The sequence below is a fragment of the Notolepis coatsorum genome (assembly GCF_963971535.1).
Source record: "Notolepis coatsorum genome assembly, chromosome: 9".
In the NCBI taxonomy this organism is placed as follows: Eukaryota; Metazoa; Chordata; class Actinopteri; order Aulopiformes; family Paralepididae; genus Notolepis; species Notolepis coatsorum.
Genome location: NC_140173.1, coordinates 73120668 through 73142976, shown reverse-complemented (window position 1 = coordinate 73142976; position 22309 = coordinate 73120668). Strand labels below are relative to the sequence as shown.

The window sequence follows — 22309 nt, the reverse complement described above, 5'->3', positions numbered from 1 at the left end:
ATTGTAACTTCAGATAGCTCTTAGAACAAACAAATACAGTAGCCAAATGTATCTGGATATGGTTAATTACACAAACACCAACTGTTGTTGGTTTGTCGCTGTAAAGCTTCATCTCGGGCTAGCTAACTAGTAGCTACCATCCTTGGGGAAAGTACTGGGGTTGCTAAGCAACGGCAAGCGTCTCGAATATTCATGTCACCTCGTTCCCAGTTGTATCTCCTCAATATTCATGCTCTTCTTCTATATTCATATTGTTGACACTACAGGCCACATACCGAGGCTAGCCTGGCTGTCCAGAAATAACATTACACGTGTTTGTTCACTCGCATGCCCGTTAAACAACTTGTTTAGCTAGCTAACGTCAGTTTACAGAAAAACGTCGGAATAAATCTTTTTTTGCACTTCCGCGTTACATTAAACAGCATTTCCCAGGATCCTCTGACACGCCGTTCCGCGTAGCTAGGCTTGAACTACAAGTGTCGTGAATAGACCACTGTACTTCCGCGTTACATTAAACAGCATTTCCCAGGATCCTCTAGCACGCGTACCCGTGTTCTATATCTATGCGAGTACCGCCGTACCGCTCAGCTAGGCTGTGAACTACAAGTGTCGTGAATAGACCACTGCACTTCCGCGTTACATTAAACAGCATTTCCCAGGATCCTCAGCTAGGCGTGGACTACAAGTGTCGTGAATACACGTGCGATCTGACAAGTAGAGGGGGACATCTGACCCAGTTGCACCGAGAAGTGGGAGAACAGTCCAAGCTTTGAAAATGGTAAGTAACGTTGTCATTTGCCGGGCTATGGGGAACATTGTCAGTTTTTATTTTCTCAGTGCAGTTTGAAATGTTCCAAATGTTTTCGATAACGCCATTGTCAAATCTGATCGTGGGTAAAGTAAAGTTAAAACGAACTAATGGTTAGCTACTAGTAGTAGTAGGTTAGCCTGATGTTAGTTGACGTGTCGATTTCCTCTACCACCACTAACGTTAGACCGACCTATTCAATTTCAAGGCACGGATTAGAACACACTGTATGTTAACTAATCTAACTAACTAATGTATCACAGTCACGAAAGGGGCTACCCTGGCAATATGTGCCACATGTATGTTCCTCATGCAGTTTCATCTTACTTTAACTTTACTGGTCATACCATACTTTGTCTAATTCATTATTATTCATAATACTGAGTGACACTCCTAACACCATTCTTCAATACGTTTTCGGTGTGACATGCAAGGATAAAAACGGCTGAGTGGATTGTAAAGATGGCAAGTAACTTTATAAATATCCCTGCCTGTTATGTAATGTTGGAGATGTTTAGCCTTCAAGGTTCAGATAGTGCTCTATTTTGGAGTGTGTGGCTATTAATACCTTGAGTTAATTAATCCTAGGGGCATATATTCCACATGTGTGGTACTGCAGCTGGACTGTTATGTCATACTTGTTGTAATAATTATATTATTGTTAATAGTATTAACTTAATACCAACATTGGTGTCCTTTTGTCTTGCAGTCTGAACCCATTAGAGTTCTGGTGACTGGCGCTGCTGGGCAGATTGCCTATTCCCTCCTGTTCAGCATTGCCAAGGGAGATGTCTTCGGCAAAGAGCAGGTAAAGAAGAGCTTTGGCTTACTTGTGTAATTCATTCGCCCTGATCTCTAGTCATTGGGGAGTGTATTGGCAGTGTCTTAAAGCCACGACAAGGACAATTTTCAACAGTAATACTGTATATCGTATAAACAAATTGGACCATTGCTGAAACAATTGGTAGCCTAATTCTCATAATAAGACTAAATTTTTTTATTACAAACTCATTGCTTGCTGTTGCAGACGAGATTTAGCAATTTGTTCCCATTCCCCAGAAACGTCCCACATGGGATTTGTTTTGTAGAAGCTAGGAGAGGGTAAACAGCCCCTTCTAACCGTGAATGTGGAGTTATTTTGGTTGATGAAGCTTTGTTGGGAAAGGCTTCCTTTGGCGCTGATAAGCAGAACTCCTGTGGAACCAATCTGGTGGCACACAATATCAATACAAAATGTCTGTCTCATCAATTATTTTTACAATGATATTGATATTGAAATCTTACTAGTGGTGCCTTTTTTAAACACTGGACAACAAATAATTTCAGTTACTTCCAGTTTGTGCTATTTTATCTGTTTTAGTGGATCAAATAGCACATGTGATTTGTTCACAGACTTTTATCAAGCCTAGTTTGGTCCTTGGAACGGATCTATCGCAAACCACCCTCTTTTATTGATCCTCCAATCACAACTGTTGCTTTCCTCGCACAAATTTGTCAGAGGATAGGCTGGTAAAGCTATGCCTCCTAAAGTGTGAAAACGGGAAGTACAGGAAGTACCGGCTACAGGCTTTCCAGTTTCGACAAAACAATTATAGAAACGTGTGAAGTGCACAATATTTCTTCGTTTAAGCCACTGCAACGGCTTTGCCTGAATAATTTACTACATGACCGGGACGTTCTAGCTTGTTTGCAGACAGGATTCGGGAAAAGTTTGGTCCGTTTGGAGGCAGCTTCCAGGGGAAGTACATACACCGGAAATTCACACTTTCGGCCGTAGTGCTTTACTAGTCTTTATCTCACGGAGGAGATACAACTGGGAACAAGGTTAGTCAGAGGAGGAGGATCAAGAAAAGAGGGCAGGGTTTGAGATAGAGGTCAGTTTTAACGCCACCTGACCTCCATTTGGCCTGTGTCACAGTGTGTCGTTGACCCATGTGGCTTAGGCTGTCACGCTCTGCTCTCAGTCCATTGACACATCAACCTCCGCGATCATTCATGATATTATGTTTTCTCTACTTTTTGTACAGTTCAGTCATGTGTTTGTTTGGCCCTCATCCATCTTTTACCATTCACCCCTGTTGCCTCCCTCCCTCCCTCCGAACATCAGCCCCTCATTCTACTCCTCCTGGACATCACGCCCATGATGCCGGTCCTTGAGGGTGTCGTCATGGAGCTGCAGGACTGTGCCCTCCCACTTCTGAGAGGTAACATGATGCTCACCACTCATTAACCATATTCACACGGTGGCCATTTTGCTCTTATGTCATGCTCAGGTCGGATTCCTTTCTACCCTAGGGTGGGAACACGATGGAAAGGAAGCCAACCTCAGCATGACATAAGAGCAAAATGGCCACTGTGTGAATAAGGTCAACAGACCTTACAGAGAACCAAAGGTCATGTTGCCTCCACAACCAGACCTTAAATCATCTCATTGCCATCAGTGTACCAACTTGTACTGGACAGTAGACTACTACTACTCTTGGGCTTACTGTTGTTTCAAAAGCATGATGTTCCCCAGTGGCAGTCGGTCTTCAGGAGATACTTTGAGACGGAAAGCAATTGTACCCCAGGTCTTGTGAATAACATCGTTTGGCTAGGTAGCAGGACCTACCTAACGCTTTTGTCCATGTCATCCGTCACCTAAAATGACTAGAGCAAAACAACAGGTTTAGAGCACACATGCTTTGAGTGGAAGGAGACTGGATCCTGATTTCCAATGGGTTTCAGTCTTTGTCTCATTATTACAGTAACCAGTGTCACAGCTTTAGACATGAGGCGCCATTATGCACCATCTCCATTGTGACCTAGAATTATTCCTTTGAAACGGCGCTTGTCCTTTGCTTTGTTTGGGCTCGGGCTGTGAGAGGCCCCTGTTTTAACTGACTGTGCTGCAAAGACAATGTTCCTATACATGGAGGTGGGCCGAGCACTATGCCCACACTACTGGGGGCTCATGCATGATGTGTTGTTGAAAGATCTATTTTCAGAAGATATATTTGTACAGTTATAAGAAAGATAAACAAGGAGGTATTTACATGGAAAACTCTTGTCAGACCAATGCTAGGCTTGCCGCGGTATTCCAAGTAACGCAGTGTCACTCTGTGTTCAGGCATCATCCACAGAGTACATATACGAAAAATATATATTTTGAAATAATACATATTTAAGAATGCCTATTTAGTAAATTTTTGCATATCTGTGCCCACATTCATCAAATAAAAACACATTTGTAAAATACTAAGCGAGCGTGTTATCAATACTTAGTCGGACAACATTTTAAACGGACAGGGCTCTGTCTGCACACACAGCAGAGTCTCGGCACAGAGTAGCGTAGTAGATTTCACTTCACGTGGTGGAGAGAAAGATGGCTCTACAGACGACAAGGCAGGTTACACAACCATGACGGAGGATTTGGCAATATTTTGGATTTAAACTCGATGCTAATAGGGAACCTGTAAACTTTCTACGATGAAGGAAGCACGCCACAACTGCGGGCCCCACAGTAGCGAAAGCTCTACCGGAGAGGACCGTCCAGACCAGCAACTGCGTGTTTGCGTGATGCACAAAATATAAGAGGGATAGTGTGAGCATTCCTGTTGTTCAAAGTAAGGGAAAGATCCAAGGCTGCAGCTACATTGATCAGTCAATGAACTGATAGAAAATATAGAATATATTACTGTCCAACTCTGTCTGTCCAACAAATGGATAATCCTCATTGAAATAAAATCATCACAGAATTGTTTTCTGACGCTGGGATCATTACAAAGGCATGTTTTATGATGGGGTTCGGTAAAATAGACGTTACCTTTGTCAGCAGGTCCACCAAAACCCTGTCCACTCTTGCTCCGAAGTGTCTTGGGTCAGAACAGGAACAATAAATAACGTTCGTTGGCCCTGGCAGCGCCCAACCGATAACATTAGCGTTACATCCAAACAGCCTGTTTGAAAATACTAGAATCCAATATAGTCTGGTGAAAACACATAATCAAAACATCATCCATAAGTGTGATCGTTTTGTCCTCTTCATAATAATCTCCAATAGTTCGCGATCGCCATTGCCGATACCTGTTGCCTCTGGAGTGCTCTCCCGCCGGCGACTACAGCGGACCGGTGAACAGAATACGTTACCTCCTCAGCCCGTTTGACTATAGTATTTTTATGATTTACCAGAAGTGCAGAGTCCAATGTAGTCTGGTGAAAACGCACCTTATCCTCTTATGTCCTCTTCATAATAATCTTCAATAGTTCGCGATCGCCATTTTCGGTACCAGTTGCCTCTGGAGTGCTCTCAACTCCGGCGGCGATTAATTTGGCCAGCAGTGAGTGAGCAACCCCTCGTTTTTGTCGTCCAATGAGTGTCAGTCACTGGAACAAGTTCCATAGGTTCTAAACATTCCATTCCAATAATGATGTACGTAGTATAAGGAGGTAGCTTGCCAATAAGGGCCTTCAAAATGAACAAATACCAGTGTTTGTTGTGCCTCTCCATCAGCGAGGACCAACCAACCTTTTCATAAAATGTCCTCACCGTGGCATATGCCATAAATGACCATGACACAGAAAGTCTGGACGTATCGTATCTGACGTTGAACCCCTTGATGTATCGCCGAGTCATCTGCAGCTGGAAAAGACCATATATAGTTACGTCATTATAGACTAGGTTCTGACACGTTGGGTACTCGCCCATATCAAACACTATTTTCAAATATTGACTCTTAACTCAATCAGTGCCAGACCCGAGGATAGTCGGGTTAACTCGCCAACCGTTCAGCGCCAGACCCGAGTATAGTCGGGTTTTCGTCGTTATTTCTTTTATTCGATATTTTTATTAATTTCTCTCACACGGACCTCAGGGTTACCATAGGGAATCACTCTGAGATCGCTAGAGTGCAATACCGGCCGCATCCTGGTAGGTGGCAGTATCGCCCACCCTTCTAAACCTTTTTTTCACACCCGGTGTTACATTTAATTCACTCCGGGCGCAGTTTTTTTGGTCCGGTGAGTCTAGCGGTTCACTCGATGACATTGAAACGTGTCCAATGCCCCCGATGCATGTGTTGTGGTGGATTATGTTGGCGACACGATGGACGCCAATACTGGAAATCGCGATCAGACAATTGGAATATTCTTTTTGGGGTACCTCCTTGACTATATGACATCAATCCTGCTTTTGATCCAACTATGATTTCACATCGATCGCAACGACCATGTGTAACGTACTCCAGAACGTATGCCGTTGGTGATTATCAAAGCATCAAAAAACAACCCCCCCCCCCCCCCCCTTTTATGCATTCATGATGAAACATAATACCTATTATATACATTTGATTTGGAAATAGTAGCATATACAGGCGAGTAACGACAACGCTTTTAGTAAAATTCACGTATTGCTCCATAGCGCCGTTTTCTGGAATTAGCCAGGATCACTCTGAAACTATATTTATATTCACCACGGTATAACACGCGAACGTATACATGAACAAATCAATTCTTTTTCACATATTGAATGATGGATAGTTGATGTCAAATGAGCCATAGTATTGTATCCATAGCTATAATATAGATATAGCCCTGCAAACACCGCCACGCATCCCTATCTCTTAGTGGTGGCGCAGTAGGAACAAAGATGGGCTAGGCCTGCGGCGCTGAAAGAGTTCAAATGTATAGGATGTACAACTATGACCTTTGTCCATTGAGACTCACAGTAATGGCACCCGATTAAACACTTCACGTGTTGAAACCAGGACCCCTGACTTTCAGGCTTTCTTTCATCCACAGACGTCATCTCCACAGACAAGGAGGATGTGGCCTTCAAGGACCTGGACGCCGCCATCCTGGTGGGCTCGATGCCCAGGAAGGAGGGCATGGAGAGGAAAGACCTGCTCAAGGCCAACGTGGCCATCTTCAAGAGCCAGGGAGCCGCCCTGGAGAATTATGCCAAGAAGACCGTCAAGGTAAGGACACAGGATCTATTATGCCCCTTTTCTCTTTTTAATTCTTTTTTTGTTATAACTATTATGAAGTTCTTCCCTCAGGGAGACGGTTCAGAGCAAGTAGATATAAGAGCAACCGCTACAAGCTCTCTTTCCTTCCTACATCCATCGCTCTCCTAAATAATACTAGAGGTCGATTCCTTTGAGGTGCCAGCTAACAGTGGGCTGTCACCTCTTTCGTTTTTGCCCAAGTCTTAATCTGTTGTAATTTATTTAGGGCAGGGTGCAATATGAAGCTTTTGAAATGAGTTTACCTACTTATGTATTATGGTTGCTTAACTTGCTTGTCTCTATGTATTGTCATATTTGTCTGAAGTCTTTTTTACTAACTGAATGAATGATTGTATATATATTTGTTTCTTCTTTGTTTACACTGTTATCGCAGAATGATGCAGCACTGATGTTCCAAGTACATTTTCCCCTCTGGGAGAATAACGTTTATTCTTATGATATCTTATCTGCTGTGTGGGTGACGTACATCTTAAACGGAACCGTGGAAGTGTACATAGCCAATAGGTCATTGAAGAAAGGTGTGAGCCGTTTCCCATAGTGCATCATTTGGAACGTTCTATGTCTTTGTAACCGTGTCTGGCCAACCTTTGCATATTCCTCCTCCCTATGCAAATGTTTCAAAGGCTTATTGATATTCATATGTCAGTCTAGACTTATGCTGGTCACTAGTAATACAGGCACCTTATTAGCAGCTGTGTACACATGTGTGTTTCCCTGTCAGTGGAGTAAAAACTGTAGTATACTGTGCTAACTTTGGTCTGGTGACATTTCAAGGACTGAAATGTCACCGCAAGTGTCGATGGAACTATGTCTGGTTTACAGAGTCTTAGCTTTCCACATGTGACCACTCCACAACACATGTGTCAGGAACTGTCACTGTGACAGGCACATGTATAGTATATATCGTGTGCGTGTGTTTGGTGGGCTGTGCTGTGCTGGCAAGTCTTCCTCTTTCCCCCACACTTGTGCACACTTATTCCCACAGAAAGCTACTTTTGCCCCTTACTATTGTTCTATATGCGTTATTATTCTCTTTATGACCTTGTTTGAAATCCATTGGAGGGAACTCTCCCTTGCCTTCGGATTATTACAGAGTCTTGACAGTGATGTGTGATTTTTCCCTTTTTTACAAGGGGAAATTATTTGTAAATGCTAGGGATGCACCGAATGGGAAATTCTTGGCCGAAACCGATACCGAAAATAGGAAACAGTTGGCCGAAAACCGAATGCCGAAAGGCCGAAAATTATGAATATAAATATATATATAATGTATTTCTTTTTTTTTCAGCTACCCAATTATGGCAAAAGACATGATTATGGCAAAACTTTAACTTAAATAATATTAATAATCACTATTATGGGCCCATAAAACATTTATTCAGCACTTTTGAATGCATACATTAATTCCAGACTGACTGCTGAAAGATTGTACAATTTAAACATTTTCTATTTGCTTGCATACAACAATGTGCATTAAAGTCGAGTGCATTTTCTTTTCTCTGTAGGATAACTACAACAAAGTGCATTCAGAACAAAGCCAAGGTGCTTTAAAACTGCATAACGATCTGCATAAAGACACACACACAGGACTGTTGTATTTACTACATCTCCCATGACTCTTAGCGGGGGATGACGTAGCTTACGAGAGACTGGTCAAAGACGAATGGAAGCGTTAGCTAGCTTAACGCTAACGTTTAACCGCGACGGGCATAGTAATGGCGAGGATATAAAGCATGTTAACACTTTCAGTGCCACCAGGTGGCGCCAGAGTTAGCGCTTGAATGCCACCATCCACTTTAATGTTAACGTTAATATCGCCTAATCTATGTTTTAAATTATGGCTATGTGTCTAATCTGCCCGTCGCTTATCAAAGAATCATTTTCCAGTCAGTGCTGTCAAGGCAGATTGGTTTTTTATCGCTTCATTTCCGTTTGAGAGCATTTTGAAAAGCACCCGTTTTGAGGTAAAAAACAGCCCATTCTGGGCCATTCTGTGATAATCGTCTTTTACTGGAATATTCCAGAACGTTGATATTTGTCGGCCTATTTATGAATCGTTTTCAAATAAACGCTAGATGATCAATATTATACGTACACGCATGCCCATTCGAGCCGCGCGCTGATGATAGCCGTGTTCATTTCCTCATGGATTTTACAGTGAAACCGATGGAGGACATTTCACAAAACGGCTTATATCTTCATCAAAATGAGTCTGATTATCCTAGCACTGATAACATAGATTCCTTACCTGACATCAGATGGTATCCAACTGGTATATTCCAATTCCTGATCACCATTCGAAAAAATCGATAGATCTAACGTGATACAGTAGAATTCATGATCCGCGGCGCTCAGAGGATCCATAATGAACTGTGGTAACCCCGGCTGCATCAGTGGACTGGAAAATGTGGAGTACAGGATTTTTTTCCCCATCCATTTTCATTGAGTCCATTCCAAAATCCCTTATGTCATCTGGGAGACGATAGGGGGCGCTTTTTTCCACATCTGATCGCCGGCGGCTCTCGGGTAGACTAGGGTAGGCTCGCGTGATGCAATATGATTTCAGATCGCTAAAAAAATCTTGTGAGTGGCTTTCAACGTAATATTAATAATTCCGAGAAAACTCGTGAGTGGCATAGAAAGTGTTAAAGACGCATTTATTGGATGGATGCGTTGCTCACAGAGTTTATAGAAACAGCGCAACTCACAAGAGGAGTTAGTTATCACAGGCTGCAGAACGCAGGAAGAGCTGCCAAGCTGCTCACGTTGCATGTTTTGATTACGTCATCACAACAACACTTTAGGTTATGAACGTTACATAACCCTGTCCTTTGACATTCAGTGATATATTGTCGGTGCTAAAACCAAAGAGCCTTTTTGACCATTTTCGGCCGATAATTTTCGGCGGCCGAATATTCTGTGCATCCCTAGTAAATACTATACTTTCACTAATTCTGTTTCATTTAGGGAATATGGCTCATGTACAGTAAACTTAATGCATTCATTAACTGTACATCAAATTCTGATATATCATGTGTCAACTCATGATGTACAGTAATGCAACTTGGGGTTCAGGGCTCAATCACAATTGCGTTAGGTGTAGTGTAGTGGGACACCGCTATGGGTCTTTAAATGCCCATAAAATAATGTTGCTCGATAGCCAATATCTTGTGCTGATATTCAATACCTTGTGTTACCATGTTTATTATTATTATATATTTTTTAATAAACATTATTGAATTTATTTCTTTATTTCGCACCATTTCAGCAAAACAGTAAAAAATCTAAACATTGACCATGACAAAAAGTGTATATAAAGGTGCTGAGTAGAGACAAGAGACCCAGATGGGCCTATATGGGGCCTCAACTTATTAAATCGTCGGATAAAGAAAAAGTAAAGTGAAATAAGTTATAAAACAATTTTCATAATATTAACACTTTGATCGCCATGTGTTACAAAGGGTCAGATTAAACCGAATATATATATATTTATTACTTGAGATATATTGTATAATATTTGTATATCGTCTGATATCCCTTGTATATTCTTTGTACATATACACGGAATATCCCTTTACCTGGTACAGGACAGACCATAATATTCGTTCTCCTATTGGAAGCGATCCCCTAGGCGCCACGGCCATACCCCCCAATGTCTAGTTCAAAGCCACCGCCAAGGCTTGTCTCAACATGCCCAGTTTTGCGCATTAATACGAGACAGAACTGAGGCTGGTACTAGATTATTCACCGTACGTATAAATACGTTGCAGGTGGATACAGCAGTTAGTTACCCGAAACGTGTTACCCTCAAACGAGTTAACCCAACAAGTTGAAGCCTTCATCACGAGTCAACGACCAAGTGAAGTGAGCAACCTTGCATCTAAATAGAGCACTTATAACCACGTGCGAATAGGATAGTAAAAGTGTCAGAGCTTAGTGAAATAACGTCAAGTTTGACCTAGTTAATGTGAAATACCGTGCACAGGAGAATCTACACCGGTGAATGCAGAGCCTTTTCCGGCTGGATTATTATATTGCTTTGGTACCGTGGCTGCTGGATCAGAGAACCGTTCTACCCCGCTGCTGTGTGGGATTTACCCGTGAGGAGCATCACTCGAGCCCGTCTCTAGGAGGAGGCTGGCTGGCTTTCATCCATGCTGCACGCATACTTGGATTATAGCTGCTGCTTTCGTCTGCCGATCAAGGGAGTAATGTACCGCCTCCCGTAGCTGGAGCTTATTGATTCCCCGTTGATCCAGACTTTTGCATTCGAACATTCCTCTCCCCTGCTGGCTTACAACCGGAGGGAACCCCTTAGTATCTCCAGCTGACCTACGAGTGTACCATATATAATTCTTATGATACAGGTGGTATTAATTATCCCCTGCGTAATATGCTCATGGACTTACGCTCTTGACCTATTCATGCACATTCTTCGCCTTACAAGCGCAACTCTCAATCTTGATAAATAATGTAAGATAATCTTGGTGCTCTTCTAATAAATATTATTATAAACTGTATTTCTTGTGAAGCCGTGTTATTGTGGGGGTGTTCATCACATATACCTGTGTACTGTATGGCCAGTAGTAATGTACATAACGCAGTAGTGGTTTAATGATACCATACTTATTCAATACAGTCAGGGAATTGTACCCCTCAGTTACACCATGGGTTAAATTCATAATTTACCATCCCTCGCCAGCTCTATTTGTCTATGGAGAAGTTCCCCTTCTTTGCAGGGCTATAACTTTTTAAATTCTATTGCTAAATTGCCATTATTATGGCCCATTCAATGTCCTATATGTATTGTTCAGGGTGTAGCAACGTTAAACTTTTTCATTCACATATTCATACTAAAATATGGTCTAAAGTATAAGTATGTTTTTATCATTTTCTGCAGCTTTCTCCAGAACTTGATTTATAGCTCCAAATGCATTATATTGATGATGAAATACAGTTTGATAGCAATCTGTGCAAGATAAAAAATTTCAACTGGACGTGGTTCTAGAAGTTACTACGTGTCATCTGATGATGACCGGATGGGCGGGGGATCGTTTATAATTCCGTGGGCAGCGTTGGATGATTCATCCAGAGTGGGTCATAGCAGTTTATATGGAACACGTTAGAATATAACGCTGAATCTTACCGTGGCTTCCTCACGCCGCTGGCAGATGAGCGTGGCACAGAATTTCTTCTATTATGGGATGGAGAAATGCCCGATCCATTTCCAGGTTGTATAATAGTATATACGTCCAAATCATGTTTTTTTTTCGAGTTATTTGCACCGATCGATGTTCACTTTGTCAAGACTGAATCTCTCTAACGATAGCGAGTGCCCGGACGGACCACATATGGATGAGCACTACTGGTTCAAAGGCTCATTTCCGGTTGGCGATCTGCCGATCGGCCACCAGATGGCGCTCTTGAACCGCTAGAGAGTAGAGTGGAGCTTTGCAGTGTGTCTCAGGGCTCCGGAGGGGAAATATGATTTCGGTCACAGATTTTTTAAATATTGACATCAAAGACGAGTTACGGCGTCTTCGGCAGAATGAGCATGGCTAGGAATGACGTCTTAACTCGTCCCCGGCGATCATAGTGTTAAGATAATAATAACAATAATAATCAAAGTAATTATAATAACAAAACAACAACATTAATAATTAGTCTAAACAAATTAACATGAAACTGTAAAAGAAAGTGACATTAACCTTTAATCGCCAATGACGTGTTAAGACGTCATTCTCCGCCATGCGTAATCTGCCAATGACGTCGTACAGCGTCTTTGAGATCAATATTTCAAATTTCTGTCATGGCAATCATACTTCACCCACGGAGACTTGACGGGTGCTGTAGATCTCCTCTCAACTCTCCAACGGTTCAAGACCGCCACCTGGTGGCCGATCGGCGAGTTGCCAAAACCGGAAGTGAGCGGCCAGAAGTGGTGCTCACCCATATTTCGTCCGGCCACTCGCTATCGCTCGCGGGACTCCATCTCGACACACTGGACATGGATCCGTTGCCATAACTCGATAAAAACAACATGATTGGACGTATATTAGTATTATACAACCTGGAACTGGACCAACTAGATCGACATCCCATAAAAACGATCTTTTTGCCCCAGTAGCATCCCCCATCGCTACGAGGAAGCTGCGGTGAGTTTCAGCGTGTTTGATTATTATTATCCATACCAACTGCTCTGATCTATACATCACCCATACTGCATAAATGATTTAACGTCGGCCACAGACTTATAAACCCCCCCCCCCCCCCCCACTCCGGGAACCAGCAGATGATGAGTCATGACGTTTAGGACCTTGTACAATTGAAATTTTTAATCTGGCGTCAATCGCTATCAAACTGATCTATCCACACACAAGCACACATGAGCACACACACGACACGCACGCTGTGCACGCTCGCACACTAGCAGCCACCTTAACACTTTAACATGAGCGGACACACACTCATGCCGCACACGCCCACACTTATGGCCAAAAAGGAAAGGTCACTTTAAATTAGTATAACAACAGTAACAGTGTATTGCACTACCTAAGCTACCTAGCATGTCCTATATGCCCTGTAAATAACTATGTACAGATACCGAGATGTCCCACCATGTTACCTGTTACCTGTTTATTGCACAATGTTTTTTTTATTATTGGATTCTATTACATGTTGTACCACTGTATTGCACATCGTTGCGGGCAAGACCACCCGCATTTCATTGTATACTTGTATGCCGTGACAAATAAAACTCTTGACTTGACTCTTGACTTGACTTGACTTTGATGATCTAATATATGCATAAATGGCTATAACTCACGTTCTATGAATTACTGCAGAAAACGATAAAAACATATTTATACTCTGGACGGTATTTTAGTATGAATGTGTGAATGAAAAAGTAAAACGTTCCTACACCCTGAACATTAGCTAATCGATGTTGAATGGGCCATAGTAATGTCAATTTAGCAATACAATTTAAAAAGTTATAGCCCTGCAAAGTAGGTGAACATCTCCATAGACAAATAGAGCTGGCAGTGATCAAACATTGATGGATATAAGCATGGCAGAGAAAGGGTTAATGGTTTTATGAGATTGAAGCTTTTTTTTTTAAGATTTTTTTTTTTAGCGGTTATCGCTTTTCCTGGTCAGACATGACCGACAGATACAGTGAGGGTGAAACGGGAGAGAGAGCAGGTGAAGACATTCGGCAAATAACGGCGGGTCCGGGAATCGAACTCTGGTCGGCCGATCCGTGACGCAGCGCGGTACATGGTGTGCTACTGGAGCGCCCCTGATTGAAGCTATTCATTTAACAATGTATATTTAAGCTTGGATTTGAGTGATGAAATAGATTAGCACATTTTAATTATGAAAAAAAAATGGAAAACAATAGGAAATAAATCTAAATTAAAAGTGCAGTTAAACATACAAAATATATATCAAATACATATCTGAATTAATAGATAATTGCTACAATTTGTTGCAATATTTAGCCCCATTCCTGGTAAGTTGGCATGACCTGGTTGGTGTCTATATTCAGACAGATATGGATATATATATATATATATATGCGGTAAATATAAATGTATATATTTGGGCCAGATATACCTTAGTGTAGTGCTCTATCCCTAATGTAGTGCTACTTACTTGGCAATCTAATCAAGTGAATAGACTCGGACCTAAGCTTTAAATCACCAACAGAAACATAATTTTTTCCACCTTAGAAACATAGCTAAGGTACGGCCGTTTATAAATAAAAAATACGCTGAAAAACTGATCCATGCCTTTATCTCAAGCCGACTTGACTACTAATAATAATAATAATAAATTTATTTTATATAGCGCCTTACATTAGGAATCTCAAAGCGCTTTACATACATGGCATTATAGCATACAGACAAACACAGTACAGGGACAAACGCAGTACATGGACTTTCACAATAACGACATAGGATAATACAGAGAGAGGGAGACAACTTAGAGACAAGACGGAGAACATTTTAAAATAAATAATAATACAAAAATATAGGTGTGTACAGATGTGAAAATGTAAGTGATGCAGGGGTTGGGGGGTCAGGAGTGAGGGTATGCAAGATTGAACAGGTGGGTTTGAGGTGGGACTTAAATGTTTCTACAGATGGGGCTTCTTTGATGTGTCATCATCCAGGGGGTGGAGGTGGAAAGGGTGGAGAATTACAAATTCCTGGGTGTTCTCATGAACAACAAACTGGACTGGACGGACAACACCGAGGCCCTCTACAGGAAGGGACAGAGCAGACTGTTCTTCCTGAGAGGGCTCAGGTCTTTTAATGTCTGCAGCAAACTGCTGCAGATGTTCTACCAGTCTGTGGTGGCGGGTGCCCTCTTTTTCGCTGTGGTATGCAACACCAACACAGACAAAATAAACAAACCGGTAAAAAAAGCAAGCTCTGTGGTGGGAGCGGACCTGGACAGTCTGGAGGTGGTGGCAGAGGGGAGGACGAGGAGGAAGCTGCATGCTATCCTTGAGAACCCCTGCCACCCCCTCTATGATGAGCTGACCGCAATGCGGTCCACGTTTAGCCACAGACTCATCCCCCCCCCCCCGACATACCACAAAGCGCTTTGGGCAGTCCTTTGTGCCGGTGGCAATCAGGCTCCACAACCAAGCAGGGCCAGGACGGGCTAACTGCTGTGAACTGGAGGAGCTGGGTTGTGGACTGTAACAAATTAATTTAATTATTATATATATATATATATTATATAACACATTCATGATTGGACTTGTTTCTTTTTCACCACTATTTTTTAGCTCTTTTTAGTCCTATTTTAGCTATTTTTATCCCTGTGTACTTGTCCATCTTGTTTTAACACATGTATGTTATGTATAAACTTTTTTAATTGCTGTTTTTAAATTGCTGTTACGCTGCTTATGCTGTAAAGGACATCTTAATCTCCCCTCGGGATAAATAAAGGTTTTCAATCAATCAATAATGGGAGTTTATTCCAGAGTCGGGGAGCAGCGGAGGAGAATGATTTGTTTTCTGTGGATTTAAGGCGGTACTGTAATGCACTCCTCACTGGCCTCCCAAAAGAAACCACAGAACGACTCCAACTCATTCAAAACTCTGCAGCTAGGCTACTAACTAGAACCAAGAGGAGAGACCACATCAGTCCAGAATTAGCTAACCTACACTGGCTTCCGGTAACATTTAGAATTGATTTCAAGGTCCTCCTCCTTATATACAAAGCACAATGGAACAGGACCAAGCTACATTGCAAATTCTCTAGTCAACTATGTGCCTCCTAGAACATTGCAATCATCTACTACTGGTCTATTGATGGTTCCAAGCCACAGTCTAAGGAAAATCGGGGATGCAGCCTTTGCAAACTATGCACCAAAGTTATGGAACACACTACCTATGGACATTAGGGAAGCTAGATATCTTAATATAAAAAAAAATGTACCTCTTCACCATAGCCTTCTAATACACTCCGCTGTTGATTGTACTGTAGCACTATTTTACTCTGTCCATTCTATTGCTATCTATTCTATTCTACTATTTTATTGCACTGTATTATTTTACTCTGTATTGCTTTTTATTACAAGTTCAAAACTGTCAGGTATTAAACTGTGTGGGTATCAAACAAGAGACTGTCACTCCCGGAGTCAGCATTGCCTTGGCTTGGGCTGATCGCTATACTAACCCGTTTGGCTGGGTTAGGGGGAGGGAAGTCACGGGTGGGAATCTGGCGTTGTGGACAGCGACGCCTACAGGTCAGGTCTGGGCGCTTGCTCAGCGGAGGCAGGACTTGATGAAGGCAGCGTGACCTCCCACGCGTTACACTTCACCAATGAGAGTCCTCGCTGCCAGGTGAAAAAAGAGTCACTGGCTGTCGCCGTGCGTGTCGGAGGAAGCGTGCGGATGACTTCAGGATTCCCTTGTACCGACCAGTAGGAGAACATGCGCACAACAAACAGGTAGGGGAGGGGGGAAATTGGCTCAACGACTAAATTGGGACGGGGAGAAGAGAGGATAAACAAATAAAAAATTTAAATAAAAAACACGAGACCGTCAGGCTTTAAAACTGTGTAGGACCCAGGCCTAGAACTGCACCCTGAGAGAGGGAACTGCGCCCTGAGAGGCAGGTTTAAAATGGGTATAAAACAGGAGGGAAGACTGTCAAGTTTTAAACTGTGGATACCAAACAGAGAAGGTAAAGACGACTTTGAACTGTTTAACAGTAATCCAGATTTTATTGCACTGTAAAATATATATATATATATTTTTTAATCTATTCTATTCTACAATTTTATTGCACTGCACTATTTTACTCTGTCTGTCTATTTTCTTACTATTTTTATTATTATTGTCTATTTAAAACTGAATCAAACTATAAACAAGGTGGCCTGTTGGGATGTTATTTCCTAATGTGAAAAATGTGATTTTATGTCTGCACTTTATGTGCTCATTTTATGCGTCTTTTTTTCTGTTGTGAAGCACTTTGAGCTGCAGTTTCTGTATGAAAGGTGCTATACAAATAAAGTTTATTATTAGTCTGAGTGTGATGACTTAATAGGGTGTGATTCCTTTTTTTTCTTTTGTGACAAACCCATTAGTGAACTTTTCTCAAACATGTCCATCAGGTTTTACTTGGAAGTGGTGCGTTACTTAACACATTGACCGCCAGCACCAGGGGGTGCTGATACCCCATTCATCGCCAGGTCTTTATTCAATGGATATAGTTTTAGACTGTGACATTTGCGAGTGCTTAAAATATATCTTATATTATATTTATCGGTCTAATAACGCCGTCGGGTCTCAGTGAGTTGCTTCTAGTCAACATGCCCGAGACAGATTGTTTTTTCATCTGTACATTTCCGTTTTATACCGTTTTGAATAGAGTATGGTTTGGGTGTGTTTTTAGTAATTCCAGGAAAAAGGCGAGAAAAAGGCGTATTACTGTAATCCAGTCATCACGTTGTAATTTTTCGGCTGATTATCTAATCATCCTGAAATCAACGCTAGATTATCATTAGTATGTCTCCTCGTCCATACATGAAATTACTGTCGTAGCGCCCCCCCCCCCCCCCCCCCACCGCAGCCAACGGTAAACAGCCATACACGGTCCACACATATAGCTGTGATCGAGGTAGAAATAAATGTCAGATCAACGATCAAATTTATATATAATCTTCTTACCCTGTATCTGATGTAATGCAAAAGAGATGATCCAAATATCTGATCGCAATTCCAAATAATGCTCGTGGAGGTCCTCACCACACTACCGACCGGTTCACAATGACGGGCGGGCAGAGTTACCGCTCGATGCCACCGTTGTATAGAACTGGTTCGCCAGAGTATTTAAACCCTGCCCGCCCTGCTCAGATCGCCTCTTAAAACACACCAACCCATTTGGAATGAGATGCAATAGCCTCGCCTGGCAGTAGAGGACGTTGTTGACCGTCTGCCAGCTCAGACGGGCTCTGAAGGATACCAGAGGCTGCATCTATGAATTATGAATAGATATAGTGAATAAATGAAATAACGATCCCAAAAACGAGTCAACTCTGTTCTGGCGCTCAACGCATGGCGGCCAATAATGAGTTGACTCGTTTATGGCACACATTGTGTTAACACGGAACTAAGTACTAGAAGTGGTGCGTTAGTTACTTAACACGGAACTGAGTACTATAAGTGGTCTGTTACTTAACACAGATCTAAGTACTATAAGTGGTCTGTTACTTAACACTGATCTATGTATTTGGTTGCATGTACCAGGTGCTGGTTGTTGGTAACCCGGCCAACACCAACTGTCTGATTGCAGCCAAGTCGGCTCCTTCCATCCCCAAAGAGAACTTCTCCTGCCTCACCCGCCTGGACCACAACAGGGCCCGCTCTCAGGTGTGTGTGTGTGTGTGTGTGTACTTCTCCTGCCTCACCCGCCTGGACCACAACAGAGCCCACTCTCAGGTGTGTGTGTGTGTACTTCTCCTGCCTCACCCGCCTGGACCACAACAGAGCCCACTCTCAGGTGTGTGTGTGTGTACTTCTCCTGCCTCAACCACCTGGACCACAACAGAGCCCACTCTCAGGTGTGTGTGTGTGTGTGTGTACTTCTCCTGCCTCACCCGCCTGGACCACAACAGAGCCCACTCTCAGGTGTGTGTGTGTGTGTACTTCTCCTGCCTCACCCACCTGGACCACAACAGAGGACCCGCTCTCAGGTCTTGCTTGGTTGCCTCCGCCTTCGGTGAGCGAATGGGTGAATGTGAGGCATAATTTGTAAAGACTTCTTTCTTTTCCGTCCTCTTTTAGGTGGCGATGCGCTGTGGTGTGCCCGCCTCCCACGTGAGGAACGTGATCATCTGGGGCAATCACTCGTCCACCCAGTACCCCGACGTGCACCACTGCAAGGTCAAGATGGCCGGCAGCGACCTGGCCTGCTTCGAAGCCGTCAAGGACGATGCCTGGCTCAAAGGCGACTTCATCTCGGTGAGTTGGAATGTCTTTCATCGGAACATGTTCGACGTCAGAATCTAGTGGGATTGTGCCATGCGTTCCCCCTTGACGTATCTATTGGGATTGTGACATGTGTTCTCTCTTGACGTATCTATTGGGATTGTGACATGTGCTCTCTCTTGACATATCTGTATCTATTGGGATTGTGACATGTGTTCCCCCTTGACATATCTGTATCTATTGGGATTGTGACATGTGTTCCCCCTTGACATAACTGTATCTATTGGGATTGTGACATGCGTTTCCCCTTGACATATCTGTATCTATTGGGATTGTGACATGTGTTTCCCCTTGACATATCTATCTATTGGGATTGTGACATGTGTTCTCTCTTGACGTATCTATTGGGATTGTGACATGTGTTCTCTCTTGACATATATATATTGGGATTTTTGTGACATGCGTTTCCCCTTGACATATCTGTATCTATTGGGATTGTGACATGCGTTTCCCCTTGACGTATCTATTGGGATTGTGACATGTGTTCTCTCTTGACGTATCTATTGGGATTGTGACATGTGTTCTCTCTTGACGTATCTATTGGGATTGTGACATGTGTTCTCTCTTGACGTATCTATTGGGATTGTGACATGTGTTCTCTCTTGACGTATCTATTGGGATTGTGACATGTGTTCTCTCTTGACGTATCTATTGGGATTGTGACATGTGTTCTCTCTTGACATATATATATTGGGATTTTTGTGACATGCGTTTCCCCTTGACATATCTGTATCTATTGGGATTGTGACATGCGTTTCCCCTTGACGTATCTATTGGGATTGTGACATGTGTTCTCTCTTGACGTATCTATTGGGATTGTGACATGTGTTCTCTCTTGACGTATCTATTGGGATTGTGACATGTGTTCTCTCTTGACGTATCTATTGGGATTGTGACATGTGTTCTCTCTTGACGTATCTATTGGGATTGTGACATGTGTTCTCTCTTGACGTATCTATTGGGATTGTGACGTGTTCTCTCTTGACGTATCTATTGGGATTGTGACATGTGTTCTCTCTTGACGTATCTATTGGGATTGTGACATGCGTTTCCCCTTGACATATCTGTATCTATTGGGATTGTGACATGCGTTCCCCCTTGACGTATCTATTGGGATTGTGACATGTGTTCTCTCTTGACGTATCTATTGGGATTGTGACATGTGCTCTCTCTTGACATATCTGTATCTATTGGGATTGTGACATGTGTTCCCCCTTGACATAACTGTATCTATTGGGATTGTGACATGCATTTCCCCTTGACATATCTGTATCTATTGGGATTGTGACATGCGTTTCCCCTTGACGTATCTGTATCTATTGGGATTGTGACATGCGTTTCCCCTTGACGTATCTGTATCTATTGGGATTGTGACATGCGTTCCCCCTTGATGTATCTGTATCTATTGGGATTGTGACATGTGTTCTCTCTTGACGTATCTATTGGGATTGTGACATGTGTTCTCTCTTGACGTATCTATTGGGATTGTGACATGTGTTCTCTCGACGTATCTATTGGGATTGTGACATGTGTTCTCTCTTGACGCATCTATTGGGATTGTGACATGTGTTCTCTCTTGACGTATTGTTACGACCCTGGCTCAAAGGCACGCAACCTATGTGCAAAACTGACACCAAAACCTGTGTTTAACCCAAAAAGACTACTCTTAACCATGAAATACCGATACAAACTAAAGAACAAAGGATAGAAGAACATGACAACTCTCCCTCCAGCCACAGACAGCCTGCATGTGTGACTGCAGGGCTGGTTTTAACCTAACAGCAGGTAACCAATCAGCAGCAATTAGCTAATTAGCAGCCCTCACCTGTATGCCCAGTGACACAGGAGGGATCAGGCTCATTGTACATAACACCTCCCCCACCAAACTGGTTGCCCAAGAGGCAACCACTACATATCAAACCCATAAACAAAACAAAAAAACAACAACTGTGACCCATTTAGTTGTCAGGGCCACTACCACAACAGCGATAACGGGCCGGCCCCTGTCGAACACGACCACCAACCGTGTCGTATGCTCCCCACTGTGGAACATTTGCCAATGCTGTGTAAAACAAAAAACAACCCTGTGCCGACTCTCGGGCAAGCTAGACCTCACAGAAGGTTCCGCCACTGCGGTACATGGCTGCAGTGGGGCAGGCACCTCCTCCCATGAGGCGTAAGACTTAGGACCCCGTCGGCAAACCAAGACCTTATCATATAGAGCTCCCTTTCAACAGGCCCCTCCACCGATACCGACCTGTCAAAAATAGACTGCAAACCAAAATCAATTTGAGAACTAATCTCACTGCGCTCAACAGGACAGAACACAGAAAAACAAAAACCATAGATCTCTGATACCACCACCACGCCCATATCCATCCCACCTGGCACTGGCAGTTCAGGATACTGCAAACCGTGAACATCCAGAGTAGGATGTACCGCCTCAGGTACAGCCCCACCGTCCCTGGAACATGACAATACGTCAGTCACAAAAGCGTCTGGAACACCATCTAAAATGGCGTCACACAAAATAACATTGTCCTGATCAAAATGGCTGCCACTCAACAGACCAGGTCGCGAAGGCGGCTCCTGCTCCACAGGACACAGGTAACTAGGTTGACTACCACACCTAGTGCATGGCAGAGAATCAGTGTGGACACGTGAATCAATGTCAGAATCATCAACTGACATACTGGGACCATCCCTGCCCACAAGTGAAACATCCGGGACAATAGAGCTACTGTGGGAAGGCTGGCAGCCTAAGTCGGGCCTAGTAGCCTCTTCAACTAGAACGGTGTCACATGAATCCACAGCATCTCTCATAGCATCCTTCCCACACTCATCCTCCAAGTCGTTCGTGGCCTCAGCCACCGTACAGGCTGGGAAGACCTTGAGACACTGCGCTGCCAGATCATCTCCTGCCACATGCCTCTCCGGCACGCATGTCAACTCTGGTTTCACCACCGGGCCTAACACAAAGGCAC

At 43.0% G+C, this 22309-nt stretch overlaps 1 protein-coding gene across 1 annotated transcript in view; it reads left to right on the top strand.

Moving 5' to 3' along the window:
* The first annotated feature begins 709 nt into the window (after positions 1 to 709).
* The window catches only part of mdh1ab (malate dehydrogenase 1Ab, NAD (soluble)), a 34980-nt gene continuing 13380 nt past the window's right edge, over positions 710 to 22309 (top strand). Inside the window, exons 1-6 of the mRNA XM_084322251.1 lie at positions 710 to 778; positions 1518 to 1616; positions 2916 to 3012; positions 6587 to 6762; positions 18585 to 18707; positions 19122 to 19298. Of these exons, the coding sequence (XP_084178377.1) occupies positions 776 to 778; positions 1518 to 1616; positions 2916 to 3012; positions 6587 to 6762; positions 18585 to 18707; positions 19122 to 19298 (675 nt within the window). The 5' untranslated portion in view covers positions 710 to 775. The remainder of the gene's footprint in view (positions 779 to 1517; positions 1617 to 2915; positions 3013 to 6586; positions 6763 to 18584; positions 18708 to 19121; positions 19299 to 22309) is intronic.